Source organism: Typopeltis vanoorti, chromosome 22, assembly GCF_054136105.1.
Source record: "Typopeltis vanoorti isolate ZY-2024b chromosome 22, IOZ_Tvanoo_1.0, whole genome shotgun sequence".
Taxonomy (NCBI): Eukaryota; Metazoa; Arthropoda; class Arachnida; order Uropygi; family Thelyphonidae; genus Typopeltis; species Typopeltis vanoorti.
The window spans coordinates 61,346,547-61,367,940 of record NC_143570.1 but is presented as its reverse complement, the minus strand read 5'-3'; the positions used below and the strand labels follow the sequence as shown (position 1 = coordinate 61,367,940).

The following is a 21,394-nucleotide window of genomic DNA, read 5'->3' as shown; positions in this document are numbered from 1 at the left end:
TCCATGAAAAATTTTTGAGAAAAATTTTACTTTGTTAAAAGTACAAAACAGTTTATACGCATACATAAAAATAAATTTTATTTAACAATTCTAGAACATTGTAATCACTAAAATTCATTAATAAGGAATTTTTTGTAATAAAAATTTTCAAAATGTTTATTTCGTTAATATATAAATACAACAGAATATACATATAAAAATATATATACAAAAATTTTTATTTTAATATAAAAGGAAATATTATTACATAACAAAGATAATTTGGAGATATACTTTTAACTATATAACAATTAGGATAAAAGTAGATTTATTTTACATATTTATCCATCTTGCTTTAGCCACCACAAAATTTTTAATAATATCTTTAATGTTTAATCTAATGAATCCATAATATTATTTTCAATTGATGTAATTGATAAATCCGTTAGACGCTCTCCAGATATTGTCGGTCGCAAATAATTTTTTATTAGTTTCAGTTTTGAAAAACTTCTTTTACCTGATGCTACGGATATTGGTAATGTTAAATAAATACGCATTACAATCGCAGCATTCTGAAACGTGTCGGTAGGTTGCGGGTTCGAATCCCGCCGTGGGCATGGATGTTTGTGATTGTCTGTGAAAATAGTGGTGGTAGATGGCGCTGGTGTGGATGATGAAGATTGCGGTTAGGGGAGTGGTGGAGATGGAGATTTGTAGAGCAGGTGCCCTCCCTCGATGAGTCTTTGGACTCCATGTAGTTTTTTAATTTTCAAATATTTTCAAAATATAATAATAATAATAATTTATTTATGTATATATAATTTAAACATCCTGAGGAGCCGACTCTTTTTTTAATAAAACATTTCAAAGTTTTTAATTCCTCAAATAAAGTCATACCATCAATATCACGATTGTCGGAATCTTGATTGTCGTTCAGTTTTAAGTGCAAATCTTTACAATATTTCATTAACTCTTCATCGCTCCAATCTTTTAATATGCTGATGTCTCTCATAACTTTAAAGTCTTCGCTATTTGTTTTAAGAGTATGAATCTTTCCGTGACTGAAGTTATTGTCGTGTCTAAAATCGCGAAGAAAAAATTTATTTTAAAATTTTGTTTAGGATCATGCGTTGTCCTAAACGCATGATTCTAATGCTGATGCTTTATAACCAAACATTTTTGTTTTTGTTATTTTGCGAAATGTCTTGAAAAATAGGATCCATATTAAGATCCTTTGCTACTTCTTTTGCAGTTCTAATAATATTTTCAAAATATTGGTCTGTTCGGCGAGTATTTAATTCTTGTATAACATAATCAAGATTTTCTGTAATTTTTCCTACATCAAATATCGGATTCTGCATTATTTTGCTTGCAACATTTAAGATTTAAGATTTCGTACCAAACATGAACAGAGCAAATAAATTTAAACGAATAAATCTTTGAAATAAAGTTGTCTACCTATCAAGACTCAAATGTTGCCAATCGTTACAACCGTATTCATTAGTAAGTTGGGAATTTTGACTACCAAATATTTTTCAGTATAATAGAAAACCGAATTTTGCGATTTTGAATAAACTAAATAACTTCGTAAAAATTTTTCTCCATTTGCTGAAGTTCGATAATAGTATGAATCGGAAAACTTGTCCAGATTCATTTTTGGGAAATTCTTTATTAACTACTTGACGCGGACAATGCTCAACTAAACAATCTCTAACTTTGGTAGTTATATGATTTGGCCAAGTACCTGGATCATTAACATTAAAATTTAAAGTAAAATTTGAAGTTTCGGGTTTCGCTGAATCGGAATCCAATATTTCCTCTGCTGCAACTGCTGTAGACAGTCCAGTTTCATTTTCGCATGTAACATTTGTTTCTTCATAGTTATCTTGTGTCTTCTCTTTTTCTGTAGTAGGGCTACACGGAGTATTTGCTTCGTCAGAACTTTCTGTTCTTCGTTTTTTATGTGGTTCTGAAGTTAAAAATTTATTCAGCGATTCGGCCAATTTATGTTCCAGTTATTCTCGTTGCAATTGTCTTTTCCTGTTTTGTGCACCAGATAACTTATTTGGCTTTTTTTCCCCCGACATCTAGGGGTTAACATACTTGGTTAGACTTTAAAATAAGGAGAGCGGTAAAAGTTGTCAGCCAAAATAAATAATCATTTCTGAAATTTCCCCTTAAATTTATTTTTTAACCTCTTAACCCACTATTATTTTTTAAAGTGAATGGCCCAAAACTGACTATTTTTTTTTATTACAGAATATGATTTTTCAGATGTTTTGAATAATAAATATGCTTACATTTTAGGTATTTTTTTGAAAATTAACATGTAGAGATATTAGCCACTGATTGATTTCTCAGTGATGTTTATTTAATATTTTTTTACTTTCTGGTAATTGATTAATAATTAAGAAATTTCTAGAATACTAAAATTATTTATTAAAGAAATTAGTAAAAGGACCCCAACCCCAAGGTCTTCCAACCAGAACAAGAAGAAATATATAAATAAATCTCTTATTCAAAATTATTTATTTTCTAGGCGTCTACCCAACATAACATAAAATCTTTTGTTTTCAAAATAAGATAATTAACTAAACTGAAACATTTTAATTGATTTTCAAACTTAGCAGAAATATAATAGACGCACTTAGTCTACCCGGCATATATACGAGATTTTAAGCTATGGTACCTCAGCAGCGATCCGTATATATACGCAGAGGCGTAGCTAGGGGGGGGGGGGAAGGGGACGGTCTGCCCCGGGCGACACTTTGAACCTTTTTTGAACTTTTGCAGCTAATTCTAAAATGCAGTCTCGAGAACTCATTTCCAAATATTGTAATACTACTGCGACTTTTCCTCACAATTGCGTAAGTATTGCTAGTGAGAGGAGTTATTCTAAATAAAATTTATTAAGAATTACCTACATTACTATGAAATAGACTTCGCCAATGTCATCGACGATTTTGCTAATAGAAAAACAAGAAAAATAACATTTTTGAATGTTGAAATTAAGGTTTCAGTTGAAATAAACATAGTGTTTTAATTTATTTACCTATACGTCGTTTTGAATTTTTTTTTTTTTTTTTTAGTGTGTATTGAGAGGGGCGGCAAACTCAGCGATAGCCCCGGGTGGCAAAAGCTCTAGCTGTTTATACGGGATAATCGGTTAAAGGATTAAGAAGAAAATAATAAGTAAATTTATTTTAAAAAAAATGAAAATTATTCACCTATACAAAAAAAAAATAAATAAATAACAGTCATTCAATTTATTTATTTATTTAAATTTTATAAATGTTTTTCGTGAAAACTAGAGGTTCAATTAAAATCAAAATTTATTTTGGCTGGTAAATTTTTCCGCCCTTTTTATTTTAAAGTCTCACCAAATGCTTACTGTCGAAAAAATAATCAATTATGTTATAGTTTCTTACCTTCCCAATTTGCAGAACAATGTCACTGTTTCAGGCACAATCACACATCCACGAAGGGCAAAGCACAGCGTAAGAATGAATTCACGGTCTGTCTTAAACTAATAATTTCCACTAAAAATATAATAAACAATCGAGAATATTTACACAATTTTCGTTGAGTCAATGCTTATTCTGTGAAATAAAATCTGTGGTAATATTGATAACATTTCACTTCAAACAAATTATAATAAAACTGGTGATGTATTAAGTTAAAAATATTGTTAGATTATTAAGAATTCATAATAATTTGACTGATTTTAAATTTCATTTTTATTGCATTGACTATAATTTGTAATTGTGTAATTTATATAGTACAATATAATTCAAGAATAAGAAAATTTATATATTTTTTTTTTTATTATTTCTCTTGGTGAAATGGCGCCCCCCCTCATCTTCAAGCGCCCTTGTGGGAGTACAATCTTACAACTGCACGGCGTGGCCCTGGATCTATCAAATGAAGTTAGACATTGCGAGGTCCTAACAGAGCGTAATATAATACGAGTATGACATTTAGCACCAAATGTTTCTATGTTCGTCAAAAACACTGCGTCTTCTATTAGAGAGAGGTAAAAAATATTCACACTATGAGTTTATGTAAATAAATACACAAAAGCGAGATAGGAGTTTCCTTATAAATCAAACCACGTCAACCGTATAGATGTTTATGCGCGCGCGCACACACACACATTACGAGGACTCGGTACTTATTAAAATTACGTACAGAGGAATTAAAACTTTTGTTGCAAGTATGCATCTAAACCATCACACCGACATAAAATATGACTTCGCAAAAATAGGCGACATCGTGGATTTTATCATCAACCACGGCTAAATTATGGGAATAGATAGCAACGCCCATTCGGTTTTATGGTTTAACGACAAACAACAGAAGTAAATTTAGAATAGTTCATAGCATCAAACTCCCTACACATACTAAACGACGACAGTAACACTCCATCATTTGAAAATACCAGAGGAAGCAGCTTCATCGATCTGACACTGGCAAACAACGCTATTTTACCCCGGGTTTCTGAATAGAAATGCGAAGAAGAGGAAAGCTGTTCTGATCATCGCATATTAAGTTTTAATATCAGTAACAAAAATATAAACGGAATAAACAACATAAACCATCGCATTAACATCAAGTATTTCACGAATAAAACCAATCTAGAAATATTTGCTAAAGTATTAAAAACCGAATTTTCATGCCTGATCTCAGAACATCACTTTAATGCCAACAGCGAAAAATAGATCAGCTTAGACAAGAACCTAGCCATCTGGGCATCAGCACAAACCGATACAGACTTCCTTGCTTCTGCATTTTCATCAGGACTGAAAAAATCTAGCGATCAAACACTCAGAACAACCAAGAAGCTAAACATAGATGGAAAAAAATCAGTACCGTGGTGGAACGACGAACTAACAGTCCTAAGAAAACGTGTTAACGCACTCAGACGACTATACCAAAGAACATGGAATAACCGAGATTTAAGAGAGAGCAGAAGACAGAACTACTATAAAGCCAAATACAGCTATCAGTCCGAAAATACAAACTCGAAAACAGAATCATGGAAAAAATTCTGTACTGTTTCAACCATATCGTATCGTTGGAATTGGATGTATAAATTAGCATACATCCAATAAAAAAGACATCAAGCAAGAACAAGACAACACCTATACTATCAACTATCAAGAAAACAGACGGTACCCACACTACCTTAGCAGAAACTGCAGCTCTTATGATGGAGAAGTTATTCCCGATGACGATGAATCAACAGATGAAGAAATCCACAAAACTTACAGACAAAGAACGGAAACAGACGTAGATACTCCTAACGACGATTCATTTGCAACTAATGAAATCGAGTCAATATTAAGATCGATGGATCCAAGAAAAACTCCTGGAGAAGACGGAATAAGCAGCGACATACTCTTAACAGCGTTTCTCGAATTACCCGAATTCATAACAACAGTTTACAACAAATGCCTAAAAAGAGGACAATTTCCTTCAATATGGAAACACTCAAAAATCATACTCATAATCAAACCAGGAAAAGAAACATCCGACGAAATTAACAAACACAGACCAATCAGCCTCATAAACTAGGTACTAGAAAAACTTCTAAGAAACCGAACAATGCACCACGTCCACTCAAGAAACTTATTAAGCAGCAATCAATACACATTCAGACCTCAGTCCAAAATAAAAATGATTACATAATTTTAGCAGGAGACTTAAATGCAAGAATTGGAAACACGAAAATTAATAATAATATAGGTGTACATGGAGAACACACTCTAAACAGAAATGGTAAAAAATAATGAATTCCTTCTATAAACATAAAGACATACATAAATATACTTGGGCAGCAAGAGGATGGAAATCAATATTAGATTACTTCATATTAAATGAAAAGACATCAAAATTTTCACTAGATGTTAGAGTTCACAGAGGATATGAAATAAGCAGTGACCACTTCCTTGTTAAAATAAAATTAAGATTACCACCTAAATGGCTACAAGTAACAAGAACAGAAAGAAAAATTGAAACATTTGTTTATAAAACTAGACTATTGAATGACACAAATGTACAATGGCTATATGAACAAAGAATTAACCAGTATCTAGATAAAATAAAACAAAATGAAGAAATAGAAATAGAATGGCTTAATATAAAAACGATACTAAATGCAGCAGCAAATGAAAGCTTAGGAAAGACCAAAAAATTCAATAAAAGAAAAAAACTGAAGATCTGGGATGATACAATCAAAGAAATAATCAAAAAGAAAAAAGAAGCCTATCACAAATGGTTAAGCAGTAAAAGATTAGAAGATGAAATAGAATATAAAAGAATAAGAGCCATAGCTAAAAGAGAAGTCAGAAAAAGACATAGAGAATCATGGAATAAATTTGTTTCTAATTTAGAACATGATTTATATAAAATAAGACCCAATGTATATAAGATTTTGAAACACCTAAATGCAGATACCAAAGAAAACATAAAATTAAACACTGAATTGAAATTAGAAGAATTTCTAAATTACTACACAGAACTGTGGACAGACAAATATTTTAAAAAAGACAACTGGCAAACAATTAACGAAAATGAAAAGAAAATAACTGAAGAAGAATTAGAAATCAGTCTGAAAGAAACAAGAAACGGAAAATCACCTGGAGAAGATAAGCTAGGTTCAGAACTATATAAATACGCAGGAACAAGATTCAAAGGAAGACTCTTATTATTTTTAAATAAAATTTACTCAACTGGTATCCCCCCAATAGAATGGAAAAAAGCAATTGTGATTCCTATCTTTAAGAAAGGTAATAGAGATGACCCTAAAAACTATAGAGGTATCGGTATACTAAATTCATGTTACAAAATATACAGCAGAATCTTAAATAACAAAGTAATAAAATATTCCGAAAACTTTATTCTAGAGGTACAAAATGGATTTAGAAAAGGACGATCATGTATAGACCCAACCTTCTGCCGAAAATTAATAATAGAGAAAAGAAGAGAATATAATTTAGAAACACATATTGCATTTATTGACTTTGAAAAAGCATTTGACAAAGTTAAAAGAAACATATTATTTAACATATTAAAAGAAAGACAAATACCAAATAATATCCTAAAAGCTGTCACAAGTATATATGAAAATAATCAAATACAAATAAGATTAAATCATGAGCTATCATATACAAGAGAGATAAACCAAGGGGTCCGACAGGGATGTCCCCTCTCAGCAACTCTTTTTAATATCTACTTAAATGAAATAATAATAAAATGGAGTAAAAATTTACATCAAGGAATTAAACTTTCACCTACAGTTAACTTAAACACTCTCCTCTTTGCAGACGACCAAATAATAATTACAAATTCTGAAGATAACTTACAGAAAGCTATTTTAAATCTAAATGAGATATCCAAAGATTATGGTATGATAATATCAACGGAAAAATCAAAAACTATGGCCTTTAAAGGACAAGATCCAGCAAGAACTAAAATAGTATTAGATAACAAGATCTTAGAACAGGTGAATTCATTTAACTACCTAGGATGTATGATCACTTATGAAAATGAAAAAGATATAAACATAAAAATTGCAAAATATTTAAAAATAACAGGAGTAATTAACTCTATATTTAAACCAAACCTAGTTCAAAAAAAAACCACGCTAAAAGTATACAATACATTAGCCCTACCGGTATTAATGTATGGAAGCGAAATCTGGACAATAAAACAAAAAGACAAACAAAGATTAACAACAGCAGAAATGAAGTTTATGAGAAAAACTGCAAAGTATTCCCTATTTGATCACAAAAGAAACGAAGATATTATGAAAGAATTAAACCAAGAACCAGTAATTGAAAAAATTAAAAAATATAAACATAGATGGATGGAACACGTTCAAAGAATGAAAACACAGAAAGATTACCAAAACAAGCCTTAAAGTACAAGCCATTAGGAAAAAGAAAACCAGGACGTCCTCCTAAACGATTACTTCTAAGGCCGGAACAAGCCATACTAGGCCTAAATCCTTGATACGTATGATGATGATGATGATGACCTCAGTCCAGCGCAGTAGATGCAATTATGAAAGTGAAAGAGTTCGCAGAACACAGTCTACAGCGAAAAAAAGATGTACTACTGATCGCACTTGATGTTCAAGGAGCCTTCGATGCTGCTTGGTGGCCAGCCATAATCAATCAATTAATAGATTTAAAATACCATAAAAACTTATTCAACCTTACAAAAAATTATTTTTCAAACAGAAGAGCAACTGGGTCTATGACACTAAAAACCACAACTGCAACGAAAAAAGTCAAACGAGGCTGTCCGCAAGGTTCTTGCTGTGGGCCAGGTTTCTGGAACATCCGGTACGACTCGCTTTTAAGACTTTCTGTCGCTACTGAAACAAAAGTCATAGCCTTCGCGATGATAATGATTCGGGAAAGCGACACGAAGAACTCTTTAAAATTGCAGAGTGGGCGTGCGAGTAGAAAGTGACCTACAATAGCACCAAGTCTAAAGTGCACCACATCTCACGATGTAACAGTTTTCCTAAACGGAGAAGTTCTCGAGGTAGCCAGTGAGCTGAAATACCTGGGAGTAACATTAGACGAAAAATTCACCTTCAATAAGCACATCTCATATGTTGCCGAAAAAAGCTTACAAATAGTAAATCTCCTAGCTAAGTCGGCAAGGATTAAGTGAGGATTAGGCCAACGAGCGCTGAAAACGATATATACCGGTGCTATACTACCACTGATATCCTATGTTGCACCTGCCTGGAAACATACACTAAAATCAAAGATAAACCGACAAAAACTAAAACAGAGTTCAACGCCTTATAGCCATACGCATAATTAAAGGATATAGGACAATATCTTTCGAGGCAGCTTGCGTTATTGCAACTCTAACACCGACCTGCCTGAAAATACAAGAATTATCTCTCATATATCAAGTCACTTCCGGAAGCTATATCGAAAGTTATAACATCGATCTAAATTGCTACGAACGTCCGCTTCACTACAGTAAGTGGCCTTACCCTGCAAAGAAAAAAATATTAAGAAGAAGGAAAGCTCTGAAAGTGACGAATTCGATATATACACTGAGAGAAGCAAAACTGGAGGGAATGTCGGTTGTTCTTTCGTTACATATAACAGGCAGTCCATTATACAGTACATGAACGTTGCTCTAGACTGCATCCCCTCTGTTCCAACAACCAGGCAGAACAACTTGTTATAGTTCAGTCACTCACATATCTCCAGGAATTAGAACTCAACACCTCTCAGCAAAGACAGCAACAATTTACAGCGATAGTAGAAGCACTATAGAGCATAAAAAACTAGAACAACCATATTGCATTGATAGAACAGACAAGAAATCTGGTTCGAAATCTCACTCTAGAGGGATAGGAAATCAAATTCTGGTGGATGAAAGCGCATACTGGAATAGCAGGAAACGAGAGAGCGGATCAGTTGGCTAAAGAAGCAGCTAGAAACGAACGGCTAGAAATAGGTTACCGGAAATTCTCGAAATCTGCAATAAAAACACTTCCAGAAGAGAAAAGCCTAGACATGTAAGAAGAAGAATGGAAAACATCAAAAAATGGATCAACAAAAGAATTCTTTCCTAGCATCAGAAACAGAGTTCGGCTGAAAAGACACACCATTTCTCCAGGTTTAACCACGCTACTAATGGGACACGGAAAACTAAGACACTACTTACAGAGATCCCGTATCCTGGAATCACCATCGTGCATTTGCAGTCCATACCTTCAACAGACTGTTGACCACATACTTTACGACTGTCAGCTCTTGACTCCATTCGGATGCCCCTAATGCAACACGTCATCACTTCCGGAGACAAGTGGCCAATGTCAAGACAGAGACTTATCGAAAAGCATTACATAGAATTAATTAAATTTGCTAATAAAATCAACTTCCATTCCCTGTGATCTAACGTAAATACTGTTATCATGTGAATTATACCGTATAGTGATAATATATGTATATATAAAAATCTAAATGTAAATATGAAAATTGATACAAAATATAAATAGAAATGTTAATCAGTACTTATAAGCTACATGTAATATAAGCATTGTAATGCAATGGAGCATGTAGGAATAAATTACCTCCTGATAGGGTTACTATTGGGAGGAATACGCAAACAAACGCACAAACACATGATTTAAAATCCATTGAATGGACTTAATGGAATGAATAAAGAGATCACTCAGTTCGCGGTCGCTATAAAACTTGAGTAGAAACAATAAATAAAAATAAATGATTCACCACATGTTTAGCCTATATAACTTCATTAAAACTTTCATAAATTCTACAGCAAAGAAATGACCTCCATGAAAAATAAGGAAAACAATCAAGAATGAAATATCGCGTCACGCGTGCGGCTGAAATATGATATTAATAATAGTACCGTCTTACATTCGATATGAAACGCGTTTAGTGATTCATTTAAATGCGTTCGTATCAGCAAATTTGTATGGTTTTAAACATTTTTAAAAATTTCTCAAAATCCTTGTTTTTAACCTAAAAAGTTCAAGTTATTATTAATATTATTTTAAGAAATTGTTTAGATTTTTTTTTTAAACTTGGTATCGAGTTACAGGTTAATTCTCTCCGTGCTACAAAAATAGTGCATTTCATTTAGGAATATCTCCCGCTATTAAGAGATGTATAAAAAACTTACTTCGTTGATGATCTTTTCCCTCTCAAATTTCTCTCCAGTTGTCTGGTATATGAACGCATTTAAAGGAATCACTAAACGCGTTTCATATCGAATGTAAGACGGTACTATTATTAATATCATATTTCAGCCGCACGCGTCACGCGATATTTCATTCTTGATTGTTTTCCTTATTTTTCATGGAAGTCATTTCTTTGCTGTAGAATTTATGAAAGTTTTAATGAAGTTATATAGGCTAAACATGTGGTGAATCATTTATTTTTATTTATTGTTTCTACTCAAGTTTTTATAGCGACCGCGAACTGAGTGATCTCTTTATTCATTCCATTAAGTCCATTCAATGGATTTTAAATCATGTGTTTGTGCGTTTGTTTGCGTATTCCTCCCAATAGTAACCCTATCAGGAGGTAATTTATTCCTACATGCTCCATTGCATTACAATGCTTATATTACATGTAGCTTATAAGTACTGATTAACATTTCTATTTATATTTTGTATCAATTTTCATATTTACATTTAGATTTTTATATATACATATATTATCACTATACAGTATAATTCACATGATAACAGTATTTACGTTAGATCACAGGGAATTGAAGTTGATTTTATTAGCAAATTTAATTAATTCTATGTAATGCTTTTCGATAAGTCTCTGTCTTGACATTGGCCACTTGTCTCCGGAAGTGATGACGTGTTGCATTAGGGGCATCCGAATGGAGTCCAAGAGCTGACAGTCGTAAAGTATGTGGTCAACAGTCTGTTGAAGGTATGGACTGCAAATGCACGATGGTGATTCCAGGATACGGGATCTCTGTAAGTAGTGTCTTAGTTTTCCGTGTCCCATTAGTAGCGTGGTTAAACCTGGAGAAATGGTGTGTCTTTTCAGCCGAACTCTGTTTCTGATGCTAGGAAAGAATTCTTTTGTTGATCCATTTTTTGATGTTTTCCATTCTTCTTCTTACATGTCTAGGCTTTTCTCTTCTGCAAGTGTTTTTATTGCAGATTTCGAGAATTTCCGGTAACCTATTTCTAGCCGTTCGTTTCTAGCTGCTTCTTTAGCCAACTGACCCGCTCTCTCGTTTCCTGCTATTCCAGTATGCGCTTTCATCCACCAGAATTTGATTTCCTATCCCTCTAGAGTGAGATTTCGAACCAGATTTCTTGTCTGTTCTATCAATGCAATATGGTTGTTCTAGTTTTTTATGCTCTATAGTGCTTCTACTATCGCTGTAAATTGTTGCTGTCTTTGCTGAGAGGTGTTGAGTTCTAATTCCTGGAGATATGTGAGTGACTGAACTATAACAAGTTGTTCTGCCTGGTTGTTGGAACAGAGGGGATGCAGTCTAGAGCAACGTTCATGTACTGTATAATGGACTGCCTGTTATATGTAACGAAAGAACAACCGACATTCCCTCCAGTTTTGCTTCTCTCAGTGTATATATCGAATTCGTCACTTTCAGAGCTTTCCTTCTTCTTAATATTTTTTTCTTTGCAGGGTAAGGCCACTTACTGTAGTGAAGCGGACGTTCGTAGCAATTTAGATCGATGTTATAACTTTCGATATAGCTTCCGGAAGTGACTTGATATATGAGAGATAATTCTTGTATTTTCAGGCAGGTCGGTGTTAGAGTTGCAATAACGCAAGCTGCCTCGAAAGATATTGTCCTATATCCTTTAATTATGCGTATGGCTATAAGGCGTTAGATACTTGCCCTTCCTCCCAGAGGAATATAATGTCCAAAAAAAAAACATCAATTATTATTTTTCAAAAATAAGCAAATTTCCATGGGAGAAAATCCTGAAACTATGAATGAAACTTGTCTGACGTTTAGTTAAAAATCTCTTATAAATATTCTTTGTGTCTTAGAACACAATGTCTTTCAAACCAAGGGGAACTGGCTCTCTTCTGACTGTGCTGCCTAAACAAGAATTTCTATGAGCGGAAAGAATCCAGCCTTGTGATTATGCATATCTCAAGTTTAATGTATTTTGGAGAAATATAATGCCTCTAAGCCAGTGTTTCTCAATGTTTTTTGGATCATTCCCCACCTCAACACCTCAAACATTTTGATGCCCCACCTCAACGGCCCAATGTCCCCCCCCCCTCTAGCGTAATAGTTAGCCAAGTTCTGAAAAAGTATAACATAAATATGTACTTTAAATAAAAAAGGAACATATGTAAAACTGTTTTTAATTTGACTTTCTTCAATGAATATAAATTTTATATTACACTTTGTATATTATAAAATATAAAATAAAATCCAAGTTAATGCGATCCTTGAGCTTGATGTCTGCTGCAAAGAGTTTTTATTTGAGGTAGTAATTTCGTCATTTTCAATCTCAAATCCCGATGGTTTGTGATATGTAGATAATTTCTTTTTCAGTAGCAAGTCATTTATAGTACTAAAGCCACATTCAGCTAAAAATATGATGATGGGGAAGGGCAACAGTATTTTTTTTTTTTGCAAAACTAGTTGAATTTGGGTATTTCGTTTTTTTCTGTCTCGTCAGAAAGCCATGCCATTGTTCCTTTTATGTCAAATAAATTTCTAATAGACTCATCATTTTGCTTTTCTGAGAGTTCTTGATACTGTATTTATGTTGACTGCTATACTAGTGATGTCAGCTTTTTTTCTTGGAAAGTCAGGGTTGCAACATCGACAATTTATCGCCAACAATGGTGAGTTTTTTGAGTATATCGGTGATGAGGTGACGAATGCAACATTTTTCTAATTGCCCCCCCCCCCAAATATTCAAATTGTCCCCCTGTGGCGCGTACGTCCCACGTTGAGAAACACTGCTCTAAGCGCTTAACATGTAAATTTACTTCCACTATATTAGCTGATACTGAGAATTTAGCAATAGTAATTCACAAGTAATGCTTGAAAGATGATACATTTCTTCAGTGTGCCTTAAGATTCGCTTGTCATTGTTGAAATAAAATTTGTTTAAAGTTCAGTTCTCTATTTCTGTGATTAAATAATGTTTGTGCTGGATTTCTCCTTTCTTTGATTGTTTAATTCCGTATGTTCTCCTTCCCTCAACTTTAATTGTACTTGTTCTATGAGTCTCTTATAACTACAACTCCAGTAGTCTCTCGGACCAGAATCGCTTTTCCATCGCAGTTCAGTCGTTAACGACGTCCGCAACGAACTTTCGAAATAGGTTCGTGATATACATACTAGTTGCCTTAGCAACTCTACACTTTTCTCTGTTAGCTCACATCATCTGCAGATCTCGTGAGACTTGTAACAGTCTCCTAAAAAAAAAGAAATTAAAAAAAATAGATAGATAGATATAGTGAGTGAATGAGAAAGAAAGAGACTGACTGACTGAGTGTGCTAGAAGCAATCAACCCTATTAGAGCACGCAAAGCCGTCTTGTATGATTATAACCAGGAAATGTCTGGAATTTCCTCTTTCATATTTCTCTTTAAAATCCCGTTCTTTTCAAAGTATGGTTACCCCAAATTTTCTTCTTCTATAAGAAGAACTGGAGGTCTGTGGAGATAATAATAATAATAATAATTTTAAGAACAATATTTTTTAAATAAATTTAATTATATTTACAACTGTATAATTATATACAAAATCATCCCTAAAAGGATTAGGGAGTTGATCACAGTTATCAGGCAAGTTATTGTTACTTAATCGTATCTCTTGATGTGTGGCATAATTTATGAAAGGTAACATTATTATCATCACTATTCTAAATGGTATCCTTGAAGCTTCTTGGGTAGATTTGTTGGAAGATAGCGCAGTAATTATATGACAATTTATTATTACGTAATAAGAGCCTCCATAGCTCAGTCGGTATAGAAGAATCCTTTTGGTCGGAAAGACCTGGGTTTGATTCCCGTCCATGATGTGAGGAACTTTTATCTGGTCTCTTTCGATAAAAGTGAGTTAACCGGTCTCGTAGAGAGGTTTTCAACCTGTCCTAATCTCCATACGAAATAAATAACTCATTTAATCATATCGAATGAGATAATTTTCAGGGTGAATCGTTTATTTATAATTTCTGTACACAGACTCCATAGGGTATTCGTTAAGGTCTCTGTAGGTGGAAATCGTTCGCTGGCTCATTGGGAATTTATTAAATGCATTTAACGCAAAAGGTATCCAGTAACTTATTGACGCTTACCCATTCATTGCTTTGGATATTGACGAATGATGTTAATTTGATTCTGTGCTGCTCTGTATTTTTTTTTTTTTAAGTGTGCAGTAGCATTATCATTGTAAATGTTTAGAATATTTTGTATTACTGGACTACTTTCTATGGAAAGTTAGTACGTATGTAATTTGCCAGCTCATTTTCTGTACTTTGTACTGAGCTGCTGTTCAATACAGACAAAACTTAATGTATTATTGCATAATACAAAGTTCTATATATCAGAGTTGGATGATAGGTGGGACTATTCTAGATTAGAGATTGTCTCTAATTTGGAATAGTTTCACTGTGATAATGATTACTTTCTTTTGAAGATAGTTAATATGGATAGTCTACTTCATATTGTGATCTGAGTGAGGTTGCCAAGATATTCTCTTTTGTGACCTATGTTAGGTCCGTATAAAAATTACTGCATATTTTCACTATTTTTCTGTTGTATTCTACTATTTTTTGCTCACTTTTATGTTCTTAAAGATAAAATTAACCCATTTATTTTATGTTTAATGTTTTTATCTTATTATACAAAAAATGGAAGCAGAGATGATATCAATAAATATACGGTAATCAGTTTGCTATCATATGTACATTAAGCCAATTTTCTTTTAACAATGTACTTGTGGTACTCACTGTTTTTGTTTCTGTTGGACTAATGTCTTTTAGTTTGGTTTGGTTTCTTGTAAATTCAGAGTTTACAAGATATTTCCGTAGAATTTACAAGAAATTTTGGTCTTAGTCGAATATTATTTGATTGGCAAATATTTGGAATAGATATGCATAATTCCGCTCTTTCTAGACAGAAGCTTTAATGTTTTGAATCTTTATTAAAAATTTGACTTTTTTGTCAATTACGTTTGTAATATTTTTAATTTTCGCTCCCAGGAAACTAGAAGTGGCGACTTCCTCGGCAAACGCAAATTTTAAAACTTAGTCCCCATACCACATCATCTCTTTTTTCTTAGATTTTTAACTGACTTACCTTGTTGTTATTAATATTTTGATTACCAAGTTCAGTACTTTCCTGCCTGTTCTTGTTCTGATCCTTTTCTTATCCTGTCTAAGTTTAGTCAAACTTTTTTCCATTTTTTCCAATTCCTTGGTCGATTTTCTACTAATTTCTTTTAATCAAGATATTTCTAATGTCAACTTATCCTCAGATAAATTATCATAATCGCTGCAGCAATACTTTTGTTCGTCAAGACAAACGCTCTGCTCAGTAGCAACAACTTGAGATTTAGATACTGTCTTGTTATGACGAGTTTTTGACGCCATTTTTAAGAGTAGTAAAAAGTAATAATATTTCTGAAATTATGTTATAAAATGCTGTAGTACAATAATTACACTAAAATTACAATAATATACCAAAAATATGCAATTAAATCTGAAAAAAAAAACGATTAATAATTCAACAAAAAAAAAAACACAAATCTTTCAGGAGCTCTCTAAGCACTTCGTTTCACCTGATAGCCTCGACACCAATGTTGTGATTATGAAAGATATCACTGTAGAATAATGCTATTACGAAGCATATACTATCTTTGTCAATCGATTCCTTAATTGTTTATTTACTTGAGAACACGTTTGTTTATCGGCTCGCATTTTTAACTATCATACTAAGAAAACTTTGCATACATGAATATAGATGTACGCTTGGGGAAAACCACCTTCAAATGCAATAGAGCATTAATACTTTACAATATTATATTAAATGTTTGTTATAATTACTAATTTTTATATCAACTACCCTCAAATGATTAGAAGAATATGAACGCGTTTGCAAGATTTGAAGAATGTGGAGGAATGGCGATCCCCAATTCGGTGTGACCAGCGTCTGTGAAAATACCAACGGAAAAGCCATAATGCAGAAACAGAGCATCTATGATAAAGTGATTGGAGGGAATCTGTAAAAGGAGCGCTGTCTGTTACGATGTTCTTTATTGTATATGTTTACTGTATTATTCCCACATTACCGGAGAAAGGCAAGGAGATCTTAGTTACGACCTTGAATCCTGAATCATTTGAGCACCGCAAAGTTTTTGAATGAAAAAGAGCAGTGGAGTATGCTGTCATCAGCAAAGATACAGCGAAAATTTAAGTTTAGTAAGAGAAGATTATTAATTTATAGGAAAGGAGTGGAGGGGGGGGGAGCGTATTATCTCTGTAGTATCTATCCCGGTATTGATGGATGAATCAAAAGAGAGAAAACCAAGAACCAGATTGCGAAGAGTGGAACGCAAACTATAAAATGGTATAGCTTGGCATAAAGCCCTTTAAGCCCTGGAAATATCAATAGCCTGGATCAAATTCCCTCGAAATGGCAAGATAAATTAGATCAGCAAGATTAACAAGATTAGCTTCTCCAAGCGTATTCGTGGTATGCAATCCAAAAGTAGGTAAGATTATTTGCTAGGTGATTTGCTGCGGAATGAAAGTAGCAGAATCTATATTGATGATCACTAATTAGATGAGCCTCCAAGGAGTGAAAATTTCGCTGTTGATATCTGACATTTTACGAGAGAATTGAGATGAGGAAAGAAGGACGATAGTTGGACTTTTATATCTCTTTTTTTATGGAATCGTGTTCATTCAGTACCTCACAAATTTAAGCAGATTTGCATGTTATTGCCAATATAACTATTTTAAACATAGTTTTCTATATTCAAATAAAACTAAATTAATTTTTATATAAAAATTTTGCATAAACACAACGCCTATTCATATAACATGTCATCAATGTTTATAATAAAGCAGTTTTGGAATGTCATTGTTTGGTTTGTTCTAAACGCTTTCTTACTACACCTCTTACAGTGAGGACATTGCGAAGCCTTCGTAGCTCAGTCGGTTTCGACGATTCCCTTTGTCTGGAAATAGCCGGGTTCGAATCCAGTCTAAGACGGGACGAATCTTTATCAGGGCTTTTCAGTTGGACGTGAGTTAGACGATCTCATACAAAGGTGGAAAAGTTTTCCTCCTGAAAAAACTCGAATTTTTTGTACCGCAAACCGCCAAAAGAACATACATAATCTCATCTCATCTTCCTTTTCTCCTCTTTTACCTTGCGGTGTCGAGTGTTCATTAATCATCAGACCTCAAACCGTTCACAGGATAAGGTGGTCAGCCCTATGCTCCGCGTATCCTATGTCTGTAGTGTTGAGTTCTCAAGGCCGGTTAGCCTGCTTTGTGGGATGAAAAACCCAGGATAAACTGGGGAAAAAACCTACTGTCCACGTCCAAGACAGGCTAACTTGGCTATGGCTGAGGAAGATTCTTCAGCTCCTCACGTCACCGATGGGAATCGAACGTAGGACACTCCTTCCCCGGGCAAATGGTTGCGAAGTGCACAGCCACTAGGCTAACCGCGCGGACGAACATACATAATTGAAGACAAAAATACATTATAACCAATAGCTTCATATTGGTTTTTTAAGATGGTGACTTATTGTCCATATCGGACTCAAGGCCGTGGCATCATGATATGCTAATTAATTAACAAGGACATTGAAATTAAACATTTACTAGAGCCTACAAGTACAAAGTATCGACGAAAGAAAATTCTCCTTCTAAGATTTCATTAGAACAATAGATGAGATAATACTAGTATTTGTTATTGTTGACAAACGTTTTTATTACATATTAAAACGATTGTTTTGATTACTCCTCATTTTTCAGGTACCATACTTGAGCGTGACTGTATTTTAAAACCGAAAGAAATATCTCTCAATATTTTATTAAATCGAATACCTATTTAAGAAACTTACCTCATCCAACAAAGATTCTGTTATAAGCTCCGCTTCTGTTTTTCTTGGCCTTCTGCTGGTGCTACTGTTGTTACTTTGTGCTGTTGTTCGGGAAGCCATTTTATCTTACATAATCTAGCCAATAAAATTAACATTTCGTAGTAGAGTACCTCCTGCAACAAATAAATAAATAAAATAACAAACAAATAAATGAAACAATAAATAAATAATGTAAATAAATTACCTAACTCTTTATTCTCCAAAGAGTGTAGGCTCAACTCCTTAAGTCATAAGTTTTTGAGAATAGCGACAGCGCGTATCCATCCTTACTTACCGTATTTACTCGAATATAACTTGCCCTCGCGTATACCACGCGTCCCTGATTTTACTTTACGAAAAAAAAGAAATTAAAAAATTTTCGCATATACCTCGCACACGAAAAAAAGCGTTCATGTCGAGGCCATTGTAACTCGCCCCAACACCCCCCTCCCTAACAGCCACTATACACCCTCTGTCCAAAAAGAAACCGAACTTTTCGAAAATAGAGGAAACTAGTAGCGCCATCTGTTGTATCATTTTTGTTGTCGAAAGCGGCAACTTCATTAGTGTTGTGTCAACTGTTTATGGCATTTGTTTCATTAGAAGCCGAGTTATAGTGCCAAGAGTGACAGTGTGTTTTGACGAACGATCGGAAAATGAGTTTCAAACAAAGAGCTGCGATTGACTTTTGTGTTAAACTTGGTAAAAGTTTTACCGAACATCAAATGCTTCAAAAAGCATACGGTGATGAATGCTTATCCCGTACTCATGTTTACGAGTGTTTTAAGCGATCTCAAAGTAGTCGTGAGACGCTTGAGGACAACGAAAAGCCGGGCTGTCCAAAAACTGGACTGAGCGAAGTTAACATCCAAAAAGTGCGTGATTTCATCAAAGAAAACCCGAAATCGTCCGTAAGATTCATTGAAGATGAATTGGGGATTCCAAAATCAACTGTGCACAACATTTTGACCGAAAGTTTGGGACTTCGTAATTGAATTCGCGATTTGTTCCCCACAAGTTGACCGACAACTAAAAAATATATTGAATTGAATACTGCCAGGACCTCATTAAAACAGCTCGTAAGGACTTAAACTTCCTTGAAACGATCATTACTGATGATGAAACCTGGTGTTTTGAGCATGAGCCGGAAACAGAGTGCTGAGTGGAGACTACCAGAAGAGGGGCATCGGGAAAAAAAAAGTCGCTTGGAGAAGTCAAAAATAAAGACAATGCTGATTTGTTTCTACGATTCCAAGGGCATTATCCACAAAGAATTCTTTCCGCCTGGCCAAACGGTCAATGGTGAGTTTTATCTCGAAGTTTTAAAGCGATTGATGCCGTTCATCAAAACACACTGTCACTCTTGGCACTATAACTTTCACTGTATAAGAATAAAAAATATTATGAAAATCTAAATAAATAATATAGATCTATCCCTCTTTTACCCTTACGGTTCGAGGGTTTCTATTCCTTATAACCGCAACCGTTATACGAGGATAAGGTGGTTGGCCTATGCCAACCTGTATCCTATGTCTGTAGAAACATTACGTTCTTAAGACCGGTTTGCCTGGTTGTGGGAGGAAAAATCCCATATTAACTGGGGAGAAAAACCCTGCAGTCCTCGCCCAAGACCCGCTAACTTGGCTATGTCCGAGAAAGATCCAAAGCTCCTCATGTCAGTGACGGAAATCGAACCCAGGACACTCCTTTCCTAGGTATAATGGTGTCTTCATGGAGTCAAAAGACTCATCGCGGGAGACCCTACATTGAAACACTAACCATTATTTACACAATACCTGTCATACTTCTCCTTAAATTCATTCACAGACGAAACATTCACAACTACCTCTGGCAACGCATTCCACTTCACAACCCTCCAAGAAAAAAAATCTAGTCTTAACACACTTGTTAACCACACTTTTACATAATCTCTAGGGATGGTCCCTCGTTCTCTCCCTTCCTGCACTGGTCTTGAAAATGTCATCAGTATCAATCCTATAAAATTCCTTTAATAATTTATATGTCTCTATCATATCTCCTATCCTACGTCTATTGGCTATTTTTTGGAACGCACAGATCTTCAATCTATCCTCGTAGGGAAGATAACACAGATCTGCAACATTCTTTGTAACTCGCCTCTGAATCCTCTCCACCATTTTTTCTTCACTAAGAAATCCAGGTGACCAGATTTGTGCGCAATAGTCCAAATGCGGTCTTATTAATGCCTTATAAAGTGGAACAATAACTTCCTTATCCATGCTTGTTAGTGTGTTCTTCAACAACCATCACATCATTTGATGTGATGTTTTGGCAATCTTTGCAATATGCCCTTTAAACTTAAGTTCTCTGTCCCCAATGATTCCCAAGTCCCTTGCCTTGTCAACTTCTTGCAGCTCAGTTCCATCAATATAGTAAACAGCATGTGATCTCGCCCTCCCGAAGTGAGACCATCACCTTACACTTAGCTACGTTAAATTGACAGCCATTTACCTCAGTCCATACAGTCAGCCTATTTAAGTCATCCTGCAAGATATCTACATCATCTGAATTGACTATCGCTCTTCCTAATTTTGCATCATCAGCAAACAAGTGAATATTTCCTTTCAAAGTATTCCCAATATCATTGATGTACAAATTAAACAACAGAGGACCAAGCACTGAGCCCTGAGGTACACCACTAGTCACCTGCCTACTCCTGCGATGAATTTTCCCCGCCATGAATTGTCCCCGTGATGATTTGTTCCTGCGATGAATTTTCCCCCGCGATGAATTGTCCAAACACGAA

General features: G+C 34.3%; 1 protein-coding gene across 1 annotated transcript in view; it reads right to left on the bottom strand.

Annotated features, from left to right (window-relative positions):
- The window catches only part of LOC150094455 (protein RD3-like), a 29,810-nt gene extending 11,120 nt beyond the window's left edge, over positions 1 to 18,690 (bottom strand). Inside the window, exons 1-2 of the mRNA XM_090412473.1 lie at positions 18,592 to 18,690; positions 10,666 to 10,707 (exon numbers count right to left, since the gene is read on the bottom strand). Coding sequence (XP_090268599.1) covers positions 10,666 to 10,707; positions 18,592 to 18,690 — 141 coding nt within the window. The remainder of the gene's footprint in view (positions 1 to 10,665; positions 10,708 to 18,591) is intronic.
- Between the last annotated feature and the right edge of the window lie 2,704 nt (positions 18,691 to 21,394).